Here is a 20,385-nt window from a genome sequence, read left to right as displayed (position 1 = left end):
CACCCCTACTTCATGTCTTCTCTTCCTTACTCAAGTCAATCAGTATAACTCTCCTTGCCTACACCTTCCTTGGCCTTTGCTTTTTCAAATTTGCTTGGCTGAACAAAACCCTCATCAAATCTGCCTTTCCATCTACCAGCAACTGTACCTATCAGATGAATATGACTGGAGAAAAACACAAGACAATATTGACAGTCTCATTTTAGATTCATGACTGTGAACCTCAACTGGGTCCTTAAAGCTGCCTGGCAATCATACCATATTTCTCTGGGCCATTCATGTTTCCATTCTCCTCAGTGACTATTTCATAGCTACTTTTCTTTCCAAACTTTCAGTAACTCTTCCTATTTGACGTAACCGGAAGAAATTTCCACAGCCTCCTACACCTTATCTGTCTACCTTCCATCATCTGCGCTTACATACCTGGCCTTCCTGCGTGGTGCTACGGGTGAACTGTCTGTGTTCCTGTCTAAAGCTAGCCTTTCCACATGTGGACAAGATTCTATTTCTCTTGCCTACTCAAGGATATAGGCCCAGAAATTCTCTCCTCTTTCTCCTCCCTTAGTTTTTTCTTTCTAAGGTATCTTTGACTTATTTCTCTCTCTTAAAAAAACAAAAAGCTCTTGATCCCAGTTCTCCCAGTTATTATCCCATTTTGCTCCTCCCCTTTTAGCAAAACTTAAAGAGTTGTTCATACTATCACTATCTCCAATTTTCTCCCATTCTATTCTTTTTCTTTTTTTTTTGGTGAGGAAGATTGGCCCTGAGCTAACACCTGTGCCCATCTTCCTCTATTGTGTATGTGGGATGCCACCACAGCATCGCTTGATGAGTGGTGCATAGGTCTGCACCCGGGCCGCGGAAGCACAGCACCCAAACTTAACTACTATGCCACCGGGCTGGCCCCCCATTCTATTCTTTCTAAAAAGAATTCATCATTTCTATGAATCTTTCATCCCCAGTAGTTCACCCAAATTTCACTTGACAAGGTCACCGATGACTTCCACTGCTAAATCTAATGGTCAGTTCTTAGGTCTTATCCTCTGACATGTCTACAATATTTGAGACAGTTGATCACCCCCACTTCACTTGGCTTCCAGGATACCACACTCTCTCCATTTTCCGCTTATTCAGTGGTCACTCTTCAACATCTTTTGTTGGTTCCTCCTTATCTCCCTAATGAGGGAGTGCCCTAAAGTCTCTGTCTTTGATCCTTTTCTCAGTCCTCTGTCTACACTCTTGGTGATCTCACCTAGTTGTATGGTTTTACATATTATCTGTATGCTGAGACAACTCTATCAGTTACCTGTTGCTGGAATAATGCTATGTAACAAATAAGCATAAAGTCTCAGCAGCATACAATAATAAGCATTTATTTAATTTTGAGAGTCGATTGATCAGTGTGGATTGGCTAATCTAACCTGGGCTGGGTGGCCAACTTTCTCCTGAGACCCATGAAGCCTGGCTGTTCTTCTCATGGTGCTGGAAGAGGCACGAGAGAGCAAGCCCCATTGCACAGGCGCTTTTCAAGACTTTGGCCATTGTCATGCCTGTAAACATTCCATTAGCTAAAACAGATCACCTGGCTGAACCCAAAGTCAAGAGGGGAAAAGTACTTTGCCTCTTTAGAGGGAGGAACTTTTAAGTCTCATGGCAAAGGGAGGAGTAAAGAATTGGAGCCACATCTCTCAAGTATCGCATGGGATGTACTATACTGAAAAGTTATTTGTTTTTTATATGAAATTGAATCTTAACTGGACACCCTCTATTTTATCTGGCCACCTTAATCTAGCTTCAAAAGATATCCAGAATCGGGCTCCTTCTCACTGCCTCCCCTGCTTCCTCCCTGGTCTGAGCTACCAAGACCTCACCTGGCTCAATTGCTATAGTCTTCTAACTAGTCCCCTGCCTTCTACCCCGATTGCATCCATATCTTCCTAACACAGCTGCCAAAGTGATCCTTTAAAACATGAGGTTATACCATTCCTCTGCCTAAAACCCTCCACTGGCTCCCCATTTCTTTCAGAGTAAAAGCTCAAGTCCTTTCAATTCCTAGAATGCTTTACGTGGTCCTTATTCTCATTAGCTCTCTGACTTCATTTTGCACTGCTCTCTCCACGTCTTCTACTCAGCCACAGTGGCCTCTTGCCATTTCTTGAACACTCCCTACATAGTTCTACCTTAGGGCTTTTACACTGGCTGTTCCCTCAGGCTGAAACTGTCTTCCCCAGATATCTGCTTGGCTCAGGCAGGCTTTCGCTGCTTTTAATTATTTGGTCAAACATCAGGTTCCCAATGAGGCCTGAACTACACCCCACCTTTCCACCCCTACCTGGCATCTTGGAATCACTTTCTCTTCTCTATTTCTCTTCTACAAAGAATTACTCTTCTAACCTACAATAATTTATTTACTTGTATGCATATTAATTATTGTCTGTCTCTCCCCACTAAAATGAAAACTCCCAAAGGCAAGGATTTTTGCCTGGTTTGTTTGCTGATTGTATCCCAAGTGCCTAGTAGAGTGTTGGCAAATATTTGATGAATGAATGAATTAATAGTATGATATTTTATGCACATCAGTATAAAAAACTGAATAGAAATATTTTAAGCTGAGTATATAGCTCTAATCAAATATTTGTTGTCTTAAACTGTATACAAATGGAAGCCTTCATAAAATGATTTAGGACTGAGCAAAAATTGCCTGGCTTAAAGAACCTTGGAACACTAATGATTATTAATTATCTTATAGTAATGACATTTCTTTAAAATTAAAGATACACCAAGAATTTAATAAGCATACCAAAACTCTAGAAGTCTCAATAATCTTTCAAAGAATTCTTGAAAATTAGCTTTAAGCTTTCTCATTCTACATCATTGGTGGGATTATTATGCCATAGTAGCAGCATACATAAAATAGAGGCAGATAAAGATAAGAGAGATAATTATGCTTGTTTTTAACTAGTGGTTTGGGGAGAATACCTAAGAGAAAAAGAATAACCTAATCTTTAATATCTTAATGGCTGAGGTAATTTAAAATGGGTAGTTATTTTATGCTTTATTAAGGAGAGTTCAGGAAACACTGCAACAGTTATACTTTTTTTGTTATCAAGAAATTATTAATCTGGCAATCATATCTATTCAGAAAGCCCTCTGAGAATGAAAAATAGACGTTACAAAATCAATGCTTAAAAACTTTTCTCCCAGGCTCTCACCTAGGATCTATTTTACTTTTATTTCTGACAGTTTAACAAGTTTAGTGATCATCCAATAATAGAATAGTATCTGCATACTTAAATTCTAAGTATGTATGAATGTATGGTGACTTGCTCTGTGGCAAGAAGAAACAATTGACAATACGAAAAGGATGAGACAGAGACATTATATAAAGGTGAAGAACTTGAAGCCATTTAGGGTGGACATCCCCGAATTACAGCGTGGTGTAATCATAGAAGCCCATAATGTTAACTCCAGGCTGCTCACTGTGTTCAATATATAGTGTTGTTTAAGATGGCAAGGAGGTTTGTAAAGAATTTTAGGGGGTTTGCTATGATAAACCATTAACTTTTCAAAAAGTTTTAAAGGATAATCTTTACCTAGAATAATGTGGGACAGCTTGTTTTTCATTACTGATAGATTGACAATATTATATGCAGAAAATAGTTCACCTTAGATACGTTTGTCAAATAGAAGAAGCAAATGATAAAGTCTTTTCTCCCTCAACTAATAAAATAGAAAATTTGAGTTAACATTATTTATTTGAAATTAGATACAGTCCCTGCTCTTAAATTACTTCTGGTTTAGCAAAAGTTATAGACAAGTAAATAAATAATTACATTATAGTGTGTTAAGTTTGGGAAAGATTAAGGACAGGGTGCTCTGAGGTTATATAAGAGGGTCACCTGACCCAGTTTTTTGTTTGTATTTTTTTTCGGTGGGGGGGGTGGGGTGGGGAGTGGTCCTGGAAGCCTTCCTGGAGGAGGAATTGTCTATATAAATTGAGATTGTAAATGAGGAGTAGGAAATTGCCAGACAAAGGTGGAGTGGTGGAATGATACAGGTAGAATGAACTGTAAGCATCTTTAGGTATTAGATGAAAAGAAATTCAGTTCTGGAAAGGTTAAGTGACCTGCTCAGGGATATGCAATGTGAGCATGCCAAGCTTTAGCTTTGTAATTGTGCTCCTGTTCATCTCTGAGAGGCATAGCCACAGAGGCAGAGTGTAATGTCCTCTCTGTGAAACTTTGAAATCTGTGTATCTGTAATTCCATTAAAGTAATTCGTAGGGCCAAAAAGTATGTAATTATTTGAATGGATGTATTAGGCAAGAGGGGAAAACGTATGGAAAACTTTCTTGAATTTGCTTTTAATCAATGTCCTGAGTTTTAAATAATATTCTGTTTGTAGATCCCTCTACTAAAGGACTTTCAACTTTGGAAATGCCACGAGAATCCTCGTCTGCCCCTACATTAGAAGCAGGCATGCCAGAAACAAGCAGCCATTCCTCAATATCAAGTAAGATTTCCTTTGGTGATCATTTCACCTGTACATTGATTTTGGAACATTATCTGCGGCATTGTTTTCAGTTTTCACATTCTTGGTATTTTTCTTTTTTTAATGTTGTGTTAGCTTCCTAGGTGACATTATGTTATATGTTCTCAGAGACCCTGAGGCATAGGCCCACATTTGTCAACATCTCAAGTGTTTGATAAATCAGTATGGTTACTGATTGGCCAAGAATCCTAATTTGTTACGGAATAATCACTGAATTTCATAATTCAATAAAATAAGAATTATATATTACTAGCCTAAACATAAAACATGTAACTGGTTTTGGGACAAGTGAAAAGCATTGTCTGTGACAGAATTTTACATGGAACAGCTGTGTTTAATTTGAATCACCTCCATCGTTGACAAAATTTTATCTAGGTTATCATAGAATAAATGTATCAGAAATATCATGATCCTAAAGTCATGACTGAATCTAGCCCTTTTAGATCAGAAAATAAAAATGGCATGAAATTTTACAGGATCTATAGGAGGCAACTATTTTGAAACTGCCTTCTGTTGTTGGGGGTCCTAGATTTTGCCCATGAGGAGCTTGAGTTCCACTGAGGTGAAGATAAGGGTGTCCACCTGGCTGAGTGGAGTCAATAAAGAGACTTGAGCAGGGGAAATTCTCAGCAGGGATCAGAGATGCAACTCTGCACAGAAGTTGCACAGAGGTGCAACTTCTGCAAAACCTTGTCACACGTGCTGGTATATTTTGTGTTCCATGTGGACGCCACCTGAAGAGCTAGTTAATTTTCATTTGACCATCTTTTGAAATGAGGATGATCCTGAAAACGAGATAAAGATCTTAAATGCTGGACTGGTAGTATGGAACAACATCATCATCTTCATCATTCATTCATTCATGCATTCATTCATTCAGCACTATTTATTAAGTATCTGCTGGGTGCCAGGCACTGTGCTTGGCACTGGGGATGAAAAAACGAATAAATAAGACACCCCTTGTTCTCAAGGAGTTTACAGTCATAACAGGAATAATAGCTACCATTTATTTGACACTTACCATGTGCCAGGCACTGTGCTAAATGATTTACACACATTGTTATCTTATTCAATCTTTACATCAGCGCTGCATGGTAGATATTATTGACCCCATTTGATAGACTAGGAAAAAGAGGTTCAGAGAGGCTAAATGACTTGCCTAAAGTCATACAACTACTAAGTGATAAAGTCAGGAATTAATACGAGGTTTGTCTGATTTTCTAGCCCATGCTCTTTTTTGGTATACCACACTGCCTTAGAATAATTCAAATTCAGTTATAATAGAGACTATAGAAATTCTAAGAAAGTGTTTCCAAGTGACAGTTACTTGCCCTTTTGGTAGCAAAGAAGAAAGCCTAGTTCTGAATCAACTTTTTCTTTTATCACTAAAGTCTGATAACATGATAAAATGCCCATATTAGGTCTATGTACTAAAATCATGAAAGCATATTCTCTTCCTAATTTGCATGATCTAAAAAAAAGTGAATCCTAATTAGAAATTAGGTGTAATTTGAGATAGGATGACTACGTCAGTTTGACTTCAGTGCTAGTTAAACGTATCATAAAATAAATGTATCACATGTGTCACGATCCTAAAGTCATGACTGAATCTAGCCTTTGTGGATTTAGCATAGCGCATCATTCGATTTCCGCCTTCCTCCTCCTCACCATTAAAAGCATGTATGGGGTAGCTCTTTGTGGTGTGTTCTTGGGGGCATTATGCGAGGCACCTTACACACTGAGCTAAACAGTGAGGGTTTGTACTATCAGGGAATTCTGCTGTCTTTACAAACAACTGAGAATTAGAGAAATTATTCATACACTAGAGGGTTTAAATCCTTTGAGCCTACTAATTTCTAAATTTGTTAAATCTTCTAAATTATATCTGCTTTTGAATTTTACTTGAAGTTGCACTTTTCAAATGAGTCATAAAATTGTAAATTTTACCAATCAACAACAAGAATCAGAGATTTTTCACATTGGTTTGTGTAGTCATTTCTGTGAATTCAGTTAACATGGACTCCAAGACACAAGAATTCTCATCACACCCTCTCTTTTGATCAGTTTATTAGCTGATTATTTTGTAGCTAACCATGCCGTGGCCACCATGAATTGAACAGCATGCTTATTACATTAAAAATAATGTTATAATTGATTTCACATCTCACCAAACTGCTGCCTTGGTATCATGATTGTGAAACCTGTGTATAACATTTAAGATTTTCCAGGGGCCATACAATCATCCTGGTTTCTACCATTCCCTTCTAGGGCATGTAATTGAGAGCTTCAGTTTCTGAAATTGTCGTTAGAGTGAATAACCAAAAGTTCTCAAGTATCTAGGTGTTTGGGATCATGTAGAAAAGGCACATCAGTGTTGCTCTGGTTTCCTCACTGGGCTGATGGCAGGGATTGGTGGGACTGCTTGAAGAGGAATAGGAGGGTAGGAGGCAGGTTGCTTTCTCACTTAGCAGTCTACTGGCAGAAGTGCTTTTCATTGTTTTTCTGGTTTGGAAATGCTTATAACTTGACATTTCATTGGTGGGATATTTGTCAATACTTAATTGCAGGATAAAAATGTTACCACTATTTTCTAAAACAAAGATGTGTACTAGAATATGCTTGTGGAATGTTATTCGATTCACATTTTTCAAACAGTAGGTGGAGGCTCCTACAGCGATTGGAAACAGCACTGACTTTGGAGTCAACATGTTTTGGTTTTATGGCCACCTCATTTGCTGGTTGGTTCCAAGTAACAATTTCATTTGCTTCAATTTCTCTCTCTAAAAATTGGGGTTGATATATGTCATCCTACTCCAAAATATCCATGTACACATACACACATACACACACACACACGGGGACCTCATGGGGATATAATGGAGACTGAAACTATGTATGCACAAGCTCCATTAAAGAAAGTTAAGCTATAAATTCAAAGTATTATCTGTCAAATCCTTTTTGGAACAAGGCAAAGTATATAAATAAAAAAGTAAATGAAAATAATCATATTGTTGTAACTGGAGTAAATATTTACAGGCTACAGATAAGTGCTCATAGGCATTGTTTCTATCTTTACTGAGGGAAGAAAGGCACCTAGAATAGCACCGTGCATTAGTTTTTCATTTGGACAGGAGCATACAGTTTACCAAACAATTACAAATAGCCTATAAGGTTCAATGAAGATTTTACATGGATGTGTAGAGCCTTTGTGTGCTGTGGAAGTTTATTCCCCCTAGTAATCATGTCCTAATTTCCTCCATATAGCTCAGTATAGGCAGATGAAAAGGGGATCCCTGGGAGCTCTGACAATGAGCCAGTTAATGAAGCGACAGCTGGAACATCAGTCTAGCGCCCCCCATAACATCAGCAACTGGGACACTGGTGGGTCAAGCTTTTTCTTCTTGTTTTACCTCTCAGATTAGCTAATGCCACTTTCTCTGTGTCCCCTCTGATTAAGGAATAGATTTTCTCTTGTGTTCTGTGGTTCAAATAATTTTTTTAAAAAACCTAAGGTACTAAGAAGTCTATTTAAACTTCTCAAGTGTTCTAGAACCACCTGTTTGTCCATCTAGGCTGATCCAACTCTTTTTTCTCTAAGACCCAGATTCCAGATATTAGGTTATCTATCTGAGGGTTAAATGATGTAAATGCATAAAGGAGGGAATGGAACTATGATTTCATGATGCAAATTACAAAACAAGACACAACACCTGATTATCAATATTCTCTGTTTTATAAACTATAAAGTACCAGAAATAAGAGAATAGTAATAGTAATAATAACAAATGTCAGCTTAGTGACGTCATGATCTGCCGGTAGGTTTGGGAATATGAGCTCTGTGTTTTAGTCAGCAGGGTCACCAGGTTGCAGCTGCACACCCTCATGCTCATACGATGGAACTGCATCTAACCTCAATTTTAAAGTAAGAACTGACTGCCATGACATGTCTATTTTAAACATGATCACTCTGCATTTTCTAAACTTTGTTACCACGTTCTGCACATGTACTACTTTCTCAAGCCAGTAGTACTGCCACAATCCTGCTCTTTTGAGTGCCTGCCTTTCCTTTTTTTTCTTCTTTTTTAATTAAATGGGTCATTTGAGTTACAATATTATAGATGTGAAAGCACTTTGCAATATGCATGCACTATGAAAATATCAGAGTTTATTACTGTGACATGCTGTGGGGGCCAACACTTGGAGTGGACTGTTTTGGTGTCTTGGTTAGTACTTTCTGGCTACAGTTATACAAGATTTTACTATCTTTCCTTATGACCAAGAATTATAATGTCCATAAAACCAAAATCTTGAGATACTGTTATTTTTTCAAAACCATAATATTCACACACATGTCATCTTACTTTCCCCTGTTGTTCTTCAGAAAAAGAGAGCTAGTGTAGATAACTAAATCCCACACACCATACCTAATCCTACATTTAACAGATAGTTTTAACTCTCTTGGCCTTTATAATGGTTCTTAACATTTTAAAGGTTTAGTGTTTTGTTTTCCTTTTAGTGATAAGTGGTAGTGAGTAATGAAATGGCCAAAAGCCAACAGGCAAGAGAGAGAAGGAGAAAGACATTTGGCAACCAGCCTTGAGAGTTTTCTGGGTCTGGGTGAAGTGTTTCTGTCCACACCAAAGAAGATTTTGTTTCTCTCTTTACTGAGATGAAGCTATGTACGGAACTGAGAACGGAAGCTCTTGTTTGGTTAGTTCTCTGATAATTAAATGCCCAGCATTAGTTAGGTTGACGTGGGGGCTCTGAAGATTATTTTACCATGCTACTGTTTTCTTTTTTTTTAATAATTTTATTTATTTTTTCCCCAAAGCCCCGGTAGATAGTTGTATGTCATAGTTGCACATCCTTCTAGTTGCTGTATGTGGGACGCGGCCTTAGCATGGCCGGAGAAGCGGTGCGTCGGTGCGCACCCGGGATCTGAACCCGGGCCGCCAGCAGCGGAGCGCGCGCACTTAACCGCTAAGCCACGGGGCTGGCCCACCATGCTACTGTTTTCTGTAGCAAGCCGCTGAGCCTAAGCTAACCATTTTAGATTCTGACTACAATTACAACCTAGTTTGATTGACTCAGTAGAGTTATAAAAAGGCAAATGGATCTCAATTTACAATCCAAATTTTAACCTAAAAAGAATCTACATGATGCCAAATAACCCATTTAACTGAATTTTTCACTTTTCAGCCAAACTTCAGCCTTGTTCATGTCACTCTGGTTTCTCATTTAATACTTGCCATTTACATGCTGTCTGATTTTCTTTCACCTGAGTTTTCCTGGGCTTGTTTTCCATCCTCCAAGTTGGTTCTCTAGTCACCAAGTCCTACTAGAGCTTCATCTCAATATTCTTGTTTTTATTAGTGCCATAAAAAGTTCTCTCCAAATCCAAGACCAGAGGAGAGTCGATGAATGTGTAATTCAGTGTTAGGTGGCATGTCACTTTATACCACATGTGTTGGTTCAGTGACTCGCTGGTCTCCAAAAGAACAAATCTGGTCTTGAGATGCACTGAGAAAGTCAGTCAAAATATGGGTCATGATCAGTTCACCTCAGCATGCACCTGCTCGCTCACAGAATACCTACCTTTTCCCCATCTGTGCACATCCGATGGCTTGCTTCTTTGCCTCATCTTTCAATATGAAACAAATGATCCTGAAGCACCACTCCTCCATTTCCGCCTCTGTCCCCTTCTTCCTGTTCCTCAGGCCTCAGGCAAACGCCTGTCATTTCCTTGCTACCAGTTCCACGTGTTTTCTATGCGACCTTTCTGGCCATTGCCCTAAATGATCCCTTATGTATTTAGTGATTTGCATAAAACATTTCTTTCATGGCTGTGACATTAGCCTTTCATTTTTTCATTTCATATCAAGAGATATGGGGTTTGAGCTTTTTTTGGGGGGTGGGTAGAGAATCTGGACTTTTTTTTTGGATGGTTTTAGATGCTCTCCTGCTTTCAATTGCATTTCTTATATGTGAATGGCAGGTTTGTAGTGAAACCCCAAACAACTCTACCCTAAAATCTAGGATGTCTCCTGTAAATGTTAATAATCAACAATAACAATGACCCAAAAAATGGCCCCAAGAGATTACTGGTTAAATTCTTTGTATAGTGCATTGTGCTAAACTGACCACATTGAAGACTGAAATGCTCTATTTATCCACAGAACAGATACAGCCCGGGAAACGCCAATGTAATGTGCCAATATGCCTAAACCCTGACTTGGAGGGACAGCCGTTGAGAATGAGAGGTTAGTTGAGTCACAGAATCTCAGACTGTAAGAGCTGAAAGAAACTGTATATGTCAATCATCTAGTCATTCGGCAGCTGCTGAAGTCTCTTTTTTAGCAGCTCTGCGAAGTGGATCCACCCTTTACTCCAACACTGTCAGGGACTGGGAATGCATGACATCTCATCTTTGAACATGACCAACAGAAAGTTCTTCCTTATAGTGACTTTCTAACCCTTGGGGCCACACAAAACAAGTCTAGTCTCTCTCACGTAATTTTTCGGACCTTTGAAAATAGCCACCCATTGCTTATTCCCTCAATCTTTTCTACACCACACATCCCTGGTCTTTGGTATTCCTCCTAATATGTATCAGTTTTCCATATCCTCTTGTATCTACTTCTCTGAGCATGGTCCAGCTTTTCTGTGTTCCTTCTAGGATGCTGAGATCATAGAGGAATAGCTTCTTTTCAGCTGTCTGAAATTGCACAAAATATACACTTGACTTTATGCTGCTAATAGGAGCAAACTGAGAATAAATCTATGCTAAGATCATCAGCATATGTATTTTCAAAATTCATCTCATGGCTAGTTAATCATTACTTTTGTTTTTTTTTTTTAAATTTAGAAAGCAGGTTAACCTATCATTTGTAAAAAACAAAAAAACAAAAATGAATTATGACGACCACATCTCTTAGCTAGTCCCTTAAATCAAGCACACCTATTATTCTGGATAATATCACTCTTCTAATTTTCCTTAGGAATGACGAGATATTTATCTCCAGCTTTTGCTAACATTTGTTTGGCAATGAGTAGCAGTTTTAGCCCCTGTTTCCAGTGAAATGAGACTTCTCATTTATGGGCCTAGGAAAAGTTTTTATGAGCGGAAGTCAGGGTGGTTGAACAAACTCTGGTGCTTGTCCATGATCTAGTGACTCCATTAGTAGCAGAAAAAATGGAATGAAGTAATGGGAACAGAGGCAGAAAGTGAGTCTCTTTCATGGTAAACCAGAGTCCACTGATGCAGCTATGGCAATGATGTGTGCATGCATGCTTCGAGACAAACTGACACTTGACATTTTTTCCTATCTCCAAGATTCCAAAGGGGCTTTTGTCAAAATCTCCAGCTTTGAAGTTGGGCTTAAGAGGAGGTCCCCTCTTTTATTCAAGTTTCTAAGAACTTTCTATTTTTGTTCCTAGTTCCAAATAGAGTGCACTTTGGGTATTCAGTAGGGGAATCAGGAGTGGTGGCATCTGAAGTGTTGCCAACAACTGGGGGATAACGAGACTGCTTTTAATATTGCAGACCTAGTTGTGACTCAGCTATAACAAAAGGTAGCTGAGGTCTATGGCTTCTTTTTTGCATTTCCCACCTTCTCCTTGTACATTACTCTTTGCTCCCACATCATTAGCAGTATTCAGAAATTCACTGATTCAGCTAATGTTGCAATATGGGGGCCAAAGCCCAATAACTGAACTTATCTGCTTTTATAGATGACTGCCATAAATATTGCATCACACATTCTGTGTTGTCAGATGGACAAACAACTTCACAATGCTATTGTCAAAAATACCGTTCCTTGGCATTTGTATTGGGTAATGATTGGCTTGAAACCACCCAAATGACTTTGATTCCCTCCCTTTTCTTGACTTGTGATTTCTATATAATAGTAATAGGCAATAATCTTCTGAAAGCCTTGACTCAGAGTTTTTAAAAAAAAAATCAATTTCTTATGTTTCTAGTAAGACTCTGTATATATAACTATATATCTTATGAGCTGAATTTTTCCACTTTTAGCATAGGCATTTTCGCGTCTAGTAGACATAGTCTGTCAACTTTCAAGAAATGTGCAGTACTGGATTTAAACTTTCTGTGTTTTGGTTTCTTGAAGCAACTTCAAGCTGTTTACCTTACTGTTTAATAATCAATCATGTCTTTTTTTATCTTGGCCTGTTCTTGCCTTTTCTATTATTAATCAATTCATATTTATGTTTGTAATAAATACTGTTTCTTCCACTAAAAGCAACATCTTTATGAAACAATTGGAGATCTTTGTTAATGATATACTTGGGTACTCTTAGGAAAGAGTGTTATCTCAGAGATAGCTGATAAATACAGTAGTAATGTGGATTCCCATTTGGGATCTTCGGAAGTGACTTAAAGATCTTTCCAGAAACTTTTCTTTGCCATTGGGTCTGCAGGTCTCCTGCTTCTCATAAACACATTTTATAGCCTTTGATCAGGCAAGAGAATCTGTATAGTATGGAAGCATCTTGACTCTTCAAAGGCTTCAATACCATTTTTTTCTCCCTCAGATTGAAACACATTGCCCATTTGGTTAGGTTTCTAAAATTTTTGTGTTGATTTCTTTAGAAACCAATTCTCTGAATCATTATCTTTCTCCTATTTAAGTAAAGATCATACAGGTTTTTGGTTTGTTTTTCAGCATCAAGTTACCTTGAGAAGCAACAGATTCGTGAATGACCATTGGGTTTTTCTGCCTTCTTTCCTGTTTGAAGAATTCAGAGTCACAGTTATTACTTTGTAGAAAATGGCATTATTCTGGATTGTCACTTTGGGATTCTTCTTGGAGTGCCTCATTCCCATAGTCCCCGGAGAATCTGTCCAGCACTGGTGGTTTTCTTGATGGAGAACAGTCTCCTGGCTCTCCAGATTTACTCATCACTAGAACATGTTGCCCAGAATCCTACCTCAGATTTCTTTGAAGGCATCAATACCCAAAGTTTTAAACTCGGTGATATTGATTGGCTGAAGTCACTGGATGGTTCCTTCAAAACACTTGATATTTCATTCATAAATATTTCAGTTTGAAAAAATGAAGTCTTTTGCTTTGGAGCTTATGATATTAATTTCCAAAGTAGAAAACTGTCTTGATATTTCTTAGCTCAAACTTCTCCCCTTGCTTAGGTGTGTGGAGTTCTGGGATCTTATACCCTTCCCAAATTAGCAACATTTTAGTGTTGGCCTGCATCATTTATTTTAGAAACATAGCATCATATAGGCAGCTTCCATTTATGCTAGCAAATAAGGGTTGTGACTCATTTAAGGGTACCTTTGAATAGATTTCCCCTTTTTTTCATCTTTATCCTAGTACCCTGCTGGCACACCTGAACTCTGATTTTTTCAAAGTCAAATAGCAAACGGAGACATGGAAGTCTAGCTCTTAAAATCATACAAATAGAAACAAATCACAATCTTTTGTGAATTCATTTTACTCTTGAGGGTTTTTCACAATGCAGTTGGGTTGTCCATGTCACATCCCTGTGAATGTGATCTTTGGAGGATTTACAAGAGGAGAATGGGGCTTTTCCTGGCCCCTAGAAACAGATATTTACCAGTTGTCTCTTGGCTGTTTACCCAGGCGCCACTAAATCCAGCCTGCTGTCGGCACCCAGCATCGTCAGTATGTTTGTGCCAGCACCCGAAGAATTCACAGATGAGCAGCCGACAGTGATGACAGACAAGTAAGCTTGCACAGTTATTTTCTTCACTTTGTTTACAGATTTTGAGGGTTTTCTCACCGTGGTTGTGAGAAAGTATCAGAGGAGACATGGTATGCTTTAAGTCATAATTTGTTCTTCAAATGGCTGTAGCCAGTATGCATTTATTATTTTAGCAACGCAGGATTGTATGGGCAGCTTCCATTTACGCCAAGGCATTTTTTCTAATTTGGACGAATGCAAATAATATCCTCTTACTGATTATTCCTAGCATTAATTTCACATGAATAAAATACCTCAACCAGAAGCTTCAAATTGTTAGAATGGAACTAAGCTTGAAACTTGGTTCTTATTCCCTTCCTGCCAACAGAATCTGTTCTCTGAATCTCAAACTGGTTATGTCACCTCTTGGTTTGTCAGCCTTCGATATCCCCAGATTTCTTATAGGATAAAGTCCAAATGCCTTAGCTTAGTATAAAAGGCCATTTAGATTGTGAAGGTATGGCCTTAGTACTCCTTACCAAGAACTCTTCCCCCAGCCCCTCACCTTCTCCAGAGCATGCTCGGGGTGTTTGCTCCTTTGTGATTTCATAGGCGCTCTTCTCTCTGTACTTTCTCTGCCTGGTGAACTTCTATTCATAGTTCAAGACCTAGCTTAAGGCAAAGTTTCCATAATTCCACAAGGCTGAATTAGTCATGCCATTCTTCAAGTTTCCATAGTATTTGATACATCTTTCTATTCTACCACTTTTATCACATTGCATATTAATTGTGTAGTTGTTTATGTACATGTTCTGTAAACAGATTGTGAACTCCTTAGGGACTAGGACCCTTTCTTCTGTATTTTATACTTTAAGCTCCCTATACATTGCCTGGCACATAAATTCTTATTCAGTGAGTATGATAAAGAATAAGACTTGTAGGATTGCAAGTTTGGAGAGATTCTCTTGGGCCAGGGAGGCTTCCTGGTAAAGGTGACCCAAGTGACAAATTGGGTAGGCTTGTGATAAAAGCAGAGGAGGCTAAGGTGGAAGGGGCTGGTGTGAAGATCCAGGCAGCTGGCCACTGTTGACGGTCATTGCTGAAGAAGTGAAGGTGCTTGTCTTGAATAGCTGCATTGGAATATCCACATGGGGAGCACCTAGTTGCTTCTGGAGGGCTCTTCTTGGCTCCTCCTTCGGTATAATTTCCCCATTTTGTGTCCTCCTTCAAGTCTCAATCTTCCCCAGTTGTCTTCCTGGTTGCCTTTGTGTGCACTCCATTTCTCTTCTTTTTTAGTTACAAATATGAATCCTATATTTTTAAAAAGTCAATTTATAAGGAAATATAAGTTGAACCTACATTAGATACTACCAAGAGAAATAAGTTGTAAGTACTTAAGAGCAGGTGCCATTGTTTTTACATGTTACGCTCAGTAGGCGTGGTGAGTTCATGAATCTCATCTGAGTGGTAGAGAAGAGACTGTGATCCAGACTCCCCAGGCTTTCTAGAGTGTTCTATTGACTTGACTACCCTGCCTCTCACCCACAAATAGGACATTTTTTAATATGAAAGCTTAGGAAAGCTTCCATTTGTGTCTGGGCATTTTTCACTTTTAATTTCAACAAATGAAAAAAGTATCTCGTTACTGAAATCCCTAGCAATTATTTCACATGCATAAAATCCCTCGACCAGAAGCTTCAAGCTGTTAGTCCAGTTGGTGCTCATTTTAAAAAGGAGCAATGATTCATATACAGGCCAGATGATTGTGAGGTGAAAGCAAGTTTCAGCGAAACTTCCTGATCTCTGCCGTATGTGCTGTTTCTGTGTCTGTGGTGAGGCTGGCCTTGGAGTCTCCTATTGTTAGAGTGATTCCACCGACCTCCTTTTGGGACTTTCCAAGACTCACCAGAAATGGCTATATGTAGTTTGTTATATCTGGAAACGTTGGCTTTCATGTAAAGCATTCTTCTGTTTTCTTTGCAGATGCCATGACTGTGGGGCCATTCTCGAAGAATATGATGAGGAAACCCTTGGGCTGGCCATTGTGGTCCTCTCCACATTCATTCACTTAAGCCCAGACTTGGCAGCCCCACTATTGCTGGATATCATGCAGTCTGTGGGAAGGTGAATGTCGGCTTCTGTTTTGTTTGGTAGGAAGGGGGCTTATTCAATTTATATCTTGAAATAAAAACTACCAGATCAAAAGTAAAACATTCAGTAAACTTATAAATGCTTTATATTTGTGAGATCAGCTCAGACTAATTTTAAAAAAATGAATGGACCTAACTTTTGATTGAATTACCCAGTTGTGTAGGGTTACGAGTCACAGTGTCAGAGTGAAGCTAGAGGAAACAACACTAAGAAAACTCTACAGTTTGTTGTTCTCTATTACTATATGAACTAATGTATGTAACCATGCTCAGAACTGTGCATAGGTCATAGTAAACACTTTATTATTATTATTATTCTCTCCCTTTACCTGCTTTAAGATGGGTTCTCTAGGCATTTTGTAATCTCGGGTGGCTCACTTTACGCAACTTGGGGCATTGACATGTGATGGGATAAATGGAAGTACAGCAGTTTCACACTTCTGACTCAGAGAAAGGAAGGATGCATACATTTTGGGAACAGGGCCTTCAGCCTAACTGAGGGAAGATTAAACTTAGCTGCTTTGAGAATTTTCATGTTAAGAACATTCCATTTAGTAGACAGGACATTAGAAGAAAAGTGATGTATTTCATGGATATAAGTAAAGTTCAAATTCAGTAAAAAATTGTAGTCCTCGCATGCACAACTTATAGGAGAGGACTGAATTAAATTCCACATGAATGTACTATTTCCAGTCTGTGCTAGCACAGAGCCAGGTGCTTTAGGCTGTGGGCATTAGACCTAGCCTTGCCCTCAAGTGCTTGGTGGCTTAGTTGTTGAAGAGGACAGTGATGCGTCGAATAACTGAGTAGCCATACAAGACAGGACATGATTAAGAGCTGTAATGAGTGGTATGAGTGGTAAGTACTATAGCAGTTCAGGATGGAAATGATTTCTTAGGGAAAGTCTCTATGGAGCAGGTAAGGATAAAACTGAATTCTGCAAATTCCTGGTATTTGAGGGAGAGAAAGAGAATGAATCTTAATAGAGCTAAAATTTAATCTTTTTTTCTTTTTAATGAAGAAATGCTGATTTCAAGTTAAAGACAAACAGGAAAGCATTAAAACCCCCTTCATTCCAAAAGTATATGACTCCCTTATCCCCCTTCCCCCAATTTTTCTGTAGTATCCTTAGGAGTGCATATTCTTAGGAATATATAGTCAGAGATAGTATAACTGTTCCACCTCTAATACTTAGAAATAGCCAATGTGCAAAGTAAATGATGAATACGGAGAGATGGAGAGATAAAAAAAGATGAATTATTTCATTTAAGCCCTTAATTTTAACCTAATCGTAATAATTGTGGAATAAATGTTGTACCAGCTCACAGCAATATTTGTGGAATTGAGAGTTTTTATTAATGCAAGGTCACAATTCCTACTATTAATACTTTTCACTTTTAGAACAGATACGTGTATTGCTCTCTGTTACCATCTCCTTGAAATAGCTGATCTAAGTTATAATAGATATATAGAGGGGTTTTATTTTGTTTTTGTTTGTTTTAATGTAAGTGAGGATAAACCATTTTCAAACATTGCCAACTGTTAGGATGGAAACACATGAACTTTGAAGAAAAGCAAAGGAAAGACAGATACATTGTTACACACTTACATATACATATATTTAAATCTCTACCTCCTTTGGGTAGACTAGCAAGAGACAGAGAGAGCATTAAAGCCACAATTCTCAGCAACCTAAGCCTAATCACAAAACTACCAAGGAAACAGATTTAGCAGTCACCTGATTCAGGGCTTCTTGCATGCCTCAATTCCAGATGAGGTAATGTGAATTTATGAACACTTAGTTTATTTATGCTAGTCCCACAGGAACTATTTCCAGAGTGTTCTAAGAGTATATAAGCTCAGCATGAGCCTTTCATTTATCACTCAAGACTTGCCACGTGATTTTGTATTTTGCTCTCTACTTAGATCCCTCTTGAAATTTATCCACCCCTTTTTCTGGATACAGCCTTCAAGATCACATTTGCTGCACCCTTAATTACTGTTTATTTGCCAGTGCTTATCTGTTCATTGTAGTGTCATCAGCATGAGAAGGCCCATAACCAAAGCAACTGGGAATGGTGTCTGGTGTTAGTAGTTGCTGGACCCTGTATTCCCCTCCAAATGTGTTCTTGGCTCAGCTTATTCTTGTGGTCTTGAGTAGATAAATTTGTAGCATTCTCCATATTTGTTTCTTCAATATCTTACTGATCAAGACATGTTTTTCTAAACCTACCAATTTAGTACATTCTCTTTCTATACATACGGAATATTCCCATGAGTACAGACCATACAATTATACTTTTCAAAAATTACATGTTATGTATTGATTACTTAACCTAATATATTTCTCTTCTTAGTATGTCATTTCAATCCAACAATTAGCTGACAAATACTCCCACTACCTATTTTACTATCTTATAGAGACTTTTACAATTTGTAGTTTATTTGTGGTTGGGTTTCAGAGGTCATACATAAGGAAATAAATTTTGAGTTGAGTTAATCTGGAGATGGATGGGTCAAATGCTGTTCTGTTATCTGTCTAACGTGGCTGCAGAGGCCATTTTGTAGATTGGCTGGGTGATATTAAACCAACTTAACTGTATGCATCTCTGTGGAAATACCTGATTTGATTCAGAAAGCAGGTCTCAGGAACTCAGTTAAGTTGAACCCTGGAGACTGACCACTGAGTGGGCCCTCTGTCCCTGGTCACGTGAATTGTCAACGGTTTTACATGACTCCCCATCTAAACCAGACCCACAACAGGTCCTACCACAGTACTCATGCATTTCATCATGAAAACCTAGGATATTCATGTGACTCTGTTTACTTTATTTCCTAGATTGGCATCCAGCACTACTTTTTCTAATCAAGCAGAAAGGTAAGGTCCTAAAATGAGCCCAAATCTCACTTTCTTTTTGTCCCCTGTACATGTTCATCCTGTCTCTAAAACACCAGAGTGTACACCATGGAAGAAATATTGTTAGGTTCAGTTGCAGCTCCAGAGAGGACATGTTCATTTTCTCTGCACTCATTCATTCACACATTCACTCATTTTAGTCAACAAATATTTTTAAGCCCACTCTGTACCAGGCAATATGCTAGATACTTAGGTTTCAATTGGGGAAAAAACTGACATGATTCCTGCCCTCATGGGGCTTACAGTCCATCTGGTAGGAAAACATGAATAAAATATTTGCACAAGTTTATAACTGTAAACAGTGCTAAGTGCTATGAACAAAAAGTATAGTGAGACTTGTATAACATTCAACAAGTATTTATGGAGTGACCACTGTATCTTATTTTGTGAAGCGTTCAATCTTTCGCACATTTTTAACTGGGTTGTTGTCTTTTTATTATTGAGTTGTAGGACTTCTTTAGTATATATCCTGAATACCAGTCCTTTATTAAATGTTTAGAGAATATTTTCACCCAGTCTGGGGCTTGGCTATTCCTTTTCTTAATGGTATATTTTGATGAGTTTTTAATTTAGATGATGTCTAGTGTTTTAAAAATTTACAACAATTTATGATTATTGTTTTCTGTTGTTTGTCTGAGGGACCTTTGCCTATCCTCAAATCAAGAAAATATCCTCCAGTGTCTTCCTCTAAAAGCTTTATGGTTTTAGCATTTATATGCTCCATCTCAAATTAATTTTTATGTATGGTGTGAGGTAGAGGTTGATATTTTTATCCATGTAGATATTTAGTTATTTCAACATTAAAAAAAGTGACTTTCTCTTTCCCCATTGGATCACTTTGGTGTCTGTTAAAATCAAATAACCATATTAGGGCCCATCTATTTCCAGGCTTTCTATCCTGTTCCATTGATCTATATGTTAATCCTTAAGCTGGTACCACGCTGTCTTGATTACTGTAGCTGTATAATAAGTCTTGGAAGTCAGATGTGAATCCTCCAGCTTTGGTCATCTTTTTCAAGAAGATTGATTTGGATATTCTAGATTCTTCACATTTCCACATAAATTTTAGAATAAGCTTCTCAATTT

The 20,385-nt window shown here is 38.2% G+C and overlaps 1 protein-coding gene across 5 annotated transcripts in view; it reads left to right on the top strand.

Annotated features, from left to right (window-relative positions):
* The window catches only part of UNC79 (unc-79 subunit of NALCN channel complex), a 231,192-nt gene that overhangs the window by 160,945 nt on the left and 49,862 nt on the right, over positions 1–20,385 (top strand). For 4 of the 5 annotated variants that reach the window (XM_087448020.1, XM_087448023.1, XM_087448021.1 and 1 more), the window contains 6 exons: positions 4,405–4,512; positions 7,816–7,932; positions 10,728–10,811; positions 14,172–14,274; positions 16,216–16,356; positions 19,222–19,260. In XM_087448020.1, coding sequence (XP_087304146.1) covers positions 4,405–4,512; positions 7,816–7,932; positions 10,728–10,811; positions 14,172–14,274; positions 16,216–16,356; positions 19,222–19,260 — 592 coding nt within the window. The remainder of the gene's footprint in view (positions 1–4,404; positions 4,513–7,815; positions 7,933–10,727; positions 10,812–14,171; positions 14,275–16,215; positions 16,357–19,221; positions 19,261–20,385) is intronic. The other variant, XM_087448022.1, reaches the window with a different exon arrangement.

This window comes from Ceratotherium simum, chromosome 24 (assembly GCF_057802395.1).
Source record: "Ceratotherium simum simum isolate JZ-2026a chromosome 24, ASM5780239v1, whole genome shotgun sequence".
Taxonomy (NCBI): Eukaryota; Metazoa; Chordata; class Mammalia; order Perissodactyla; family Rhinocerotidae; genus Ceratotherium; species Ceratotherium simum.
This window is presented reverse-complemented; position numbering and strand designations above follow the sequence as displayed.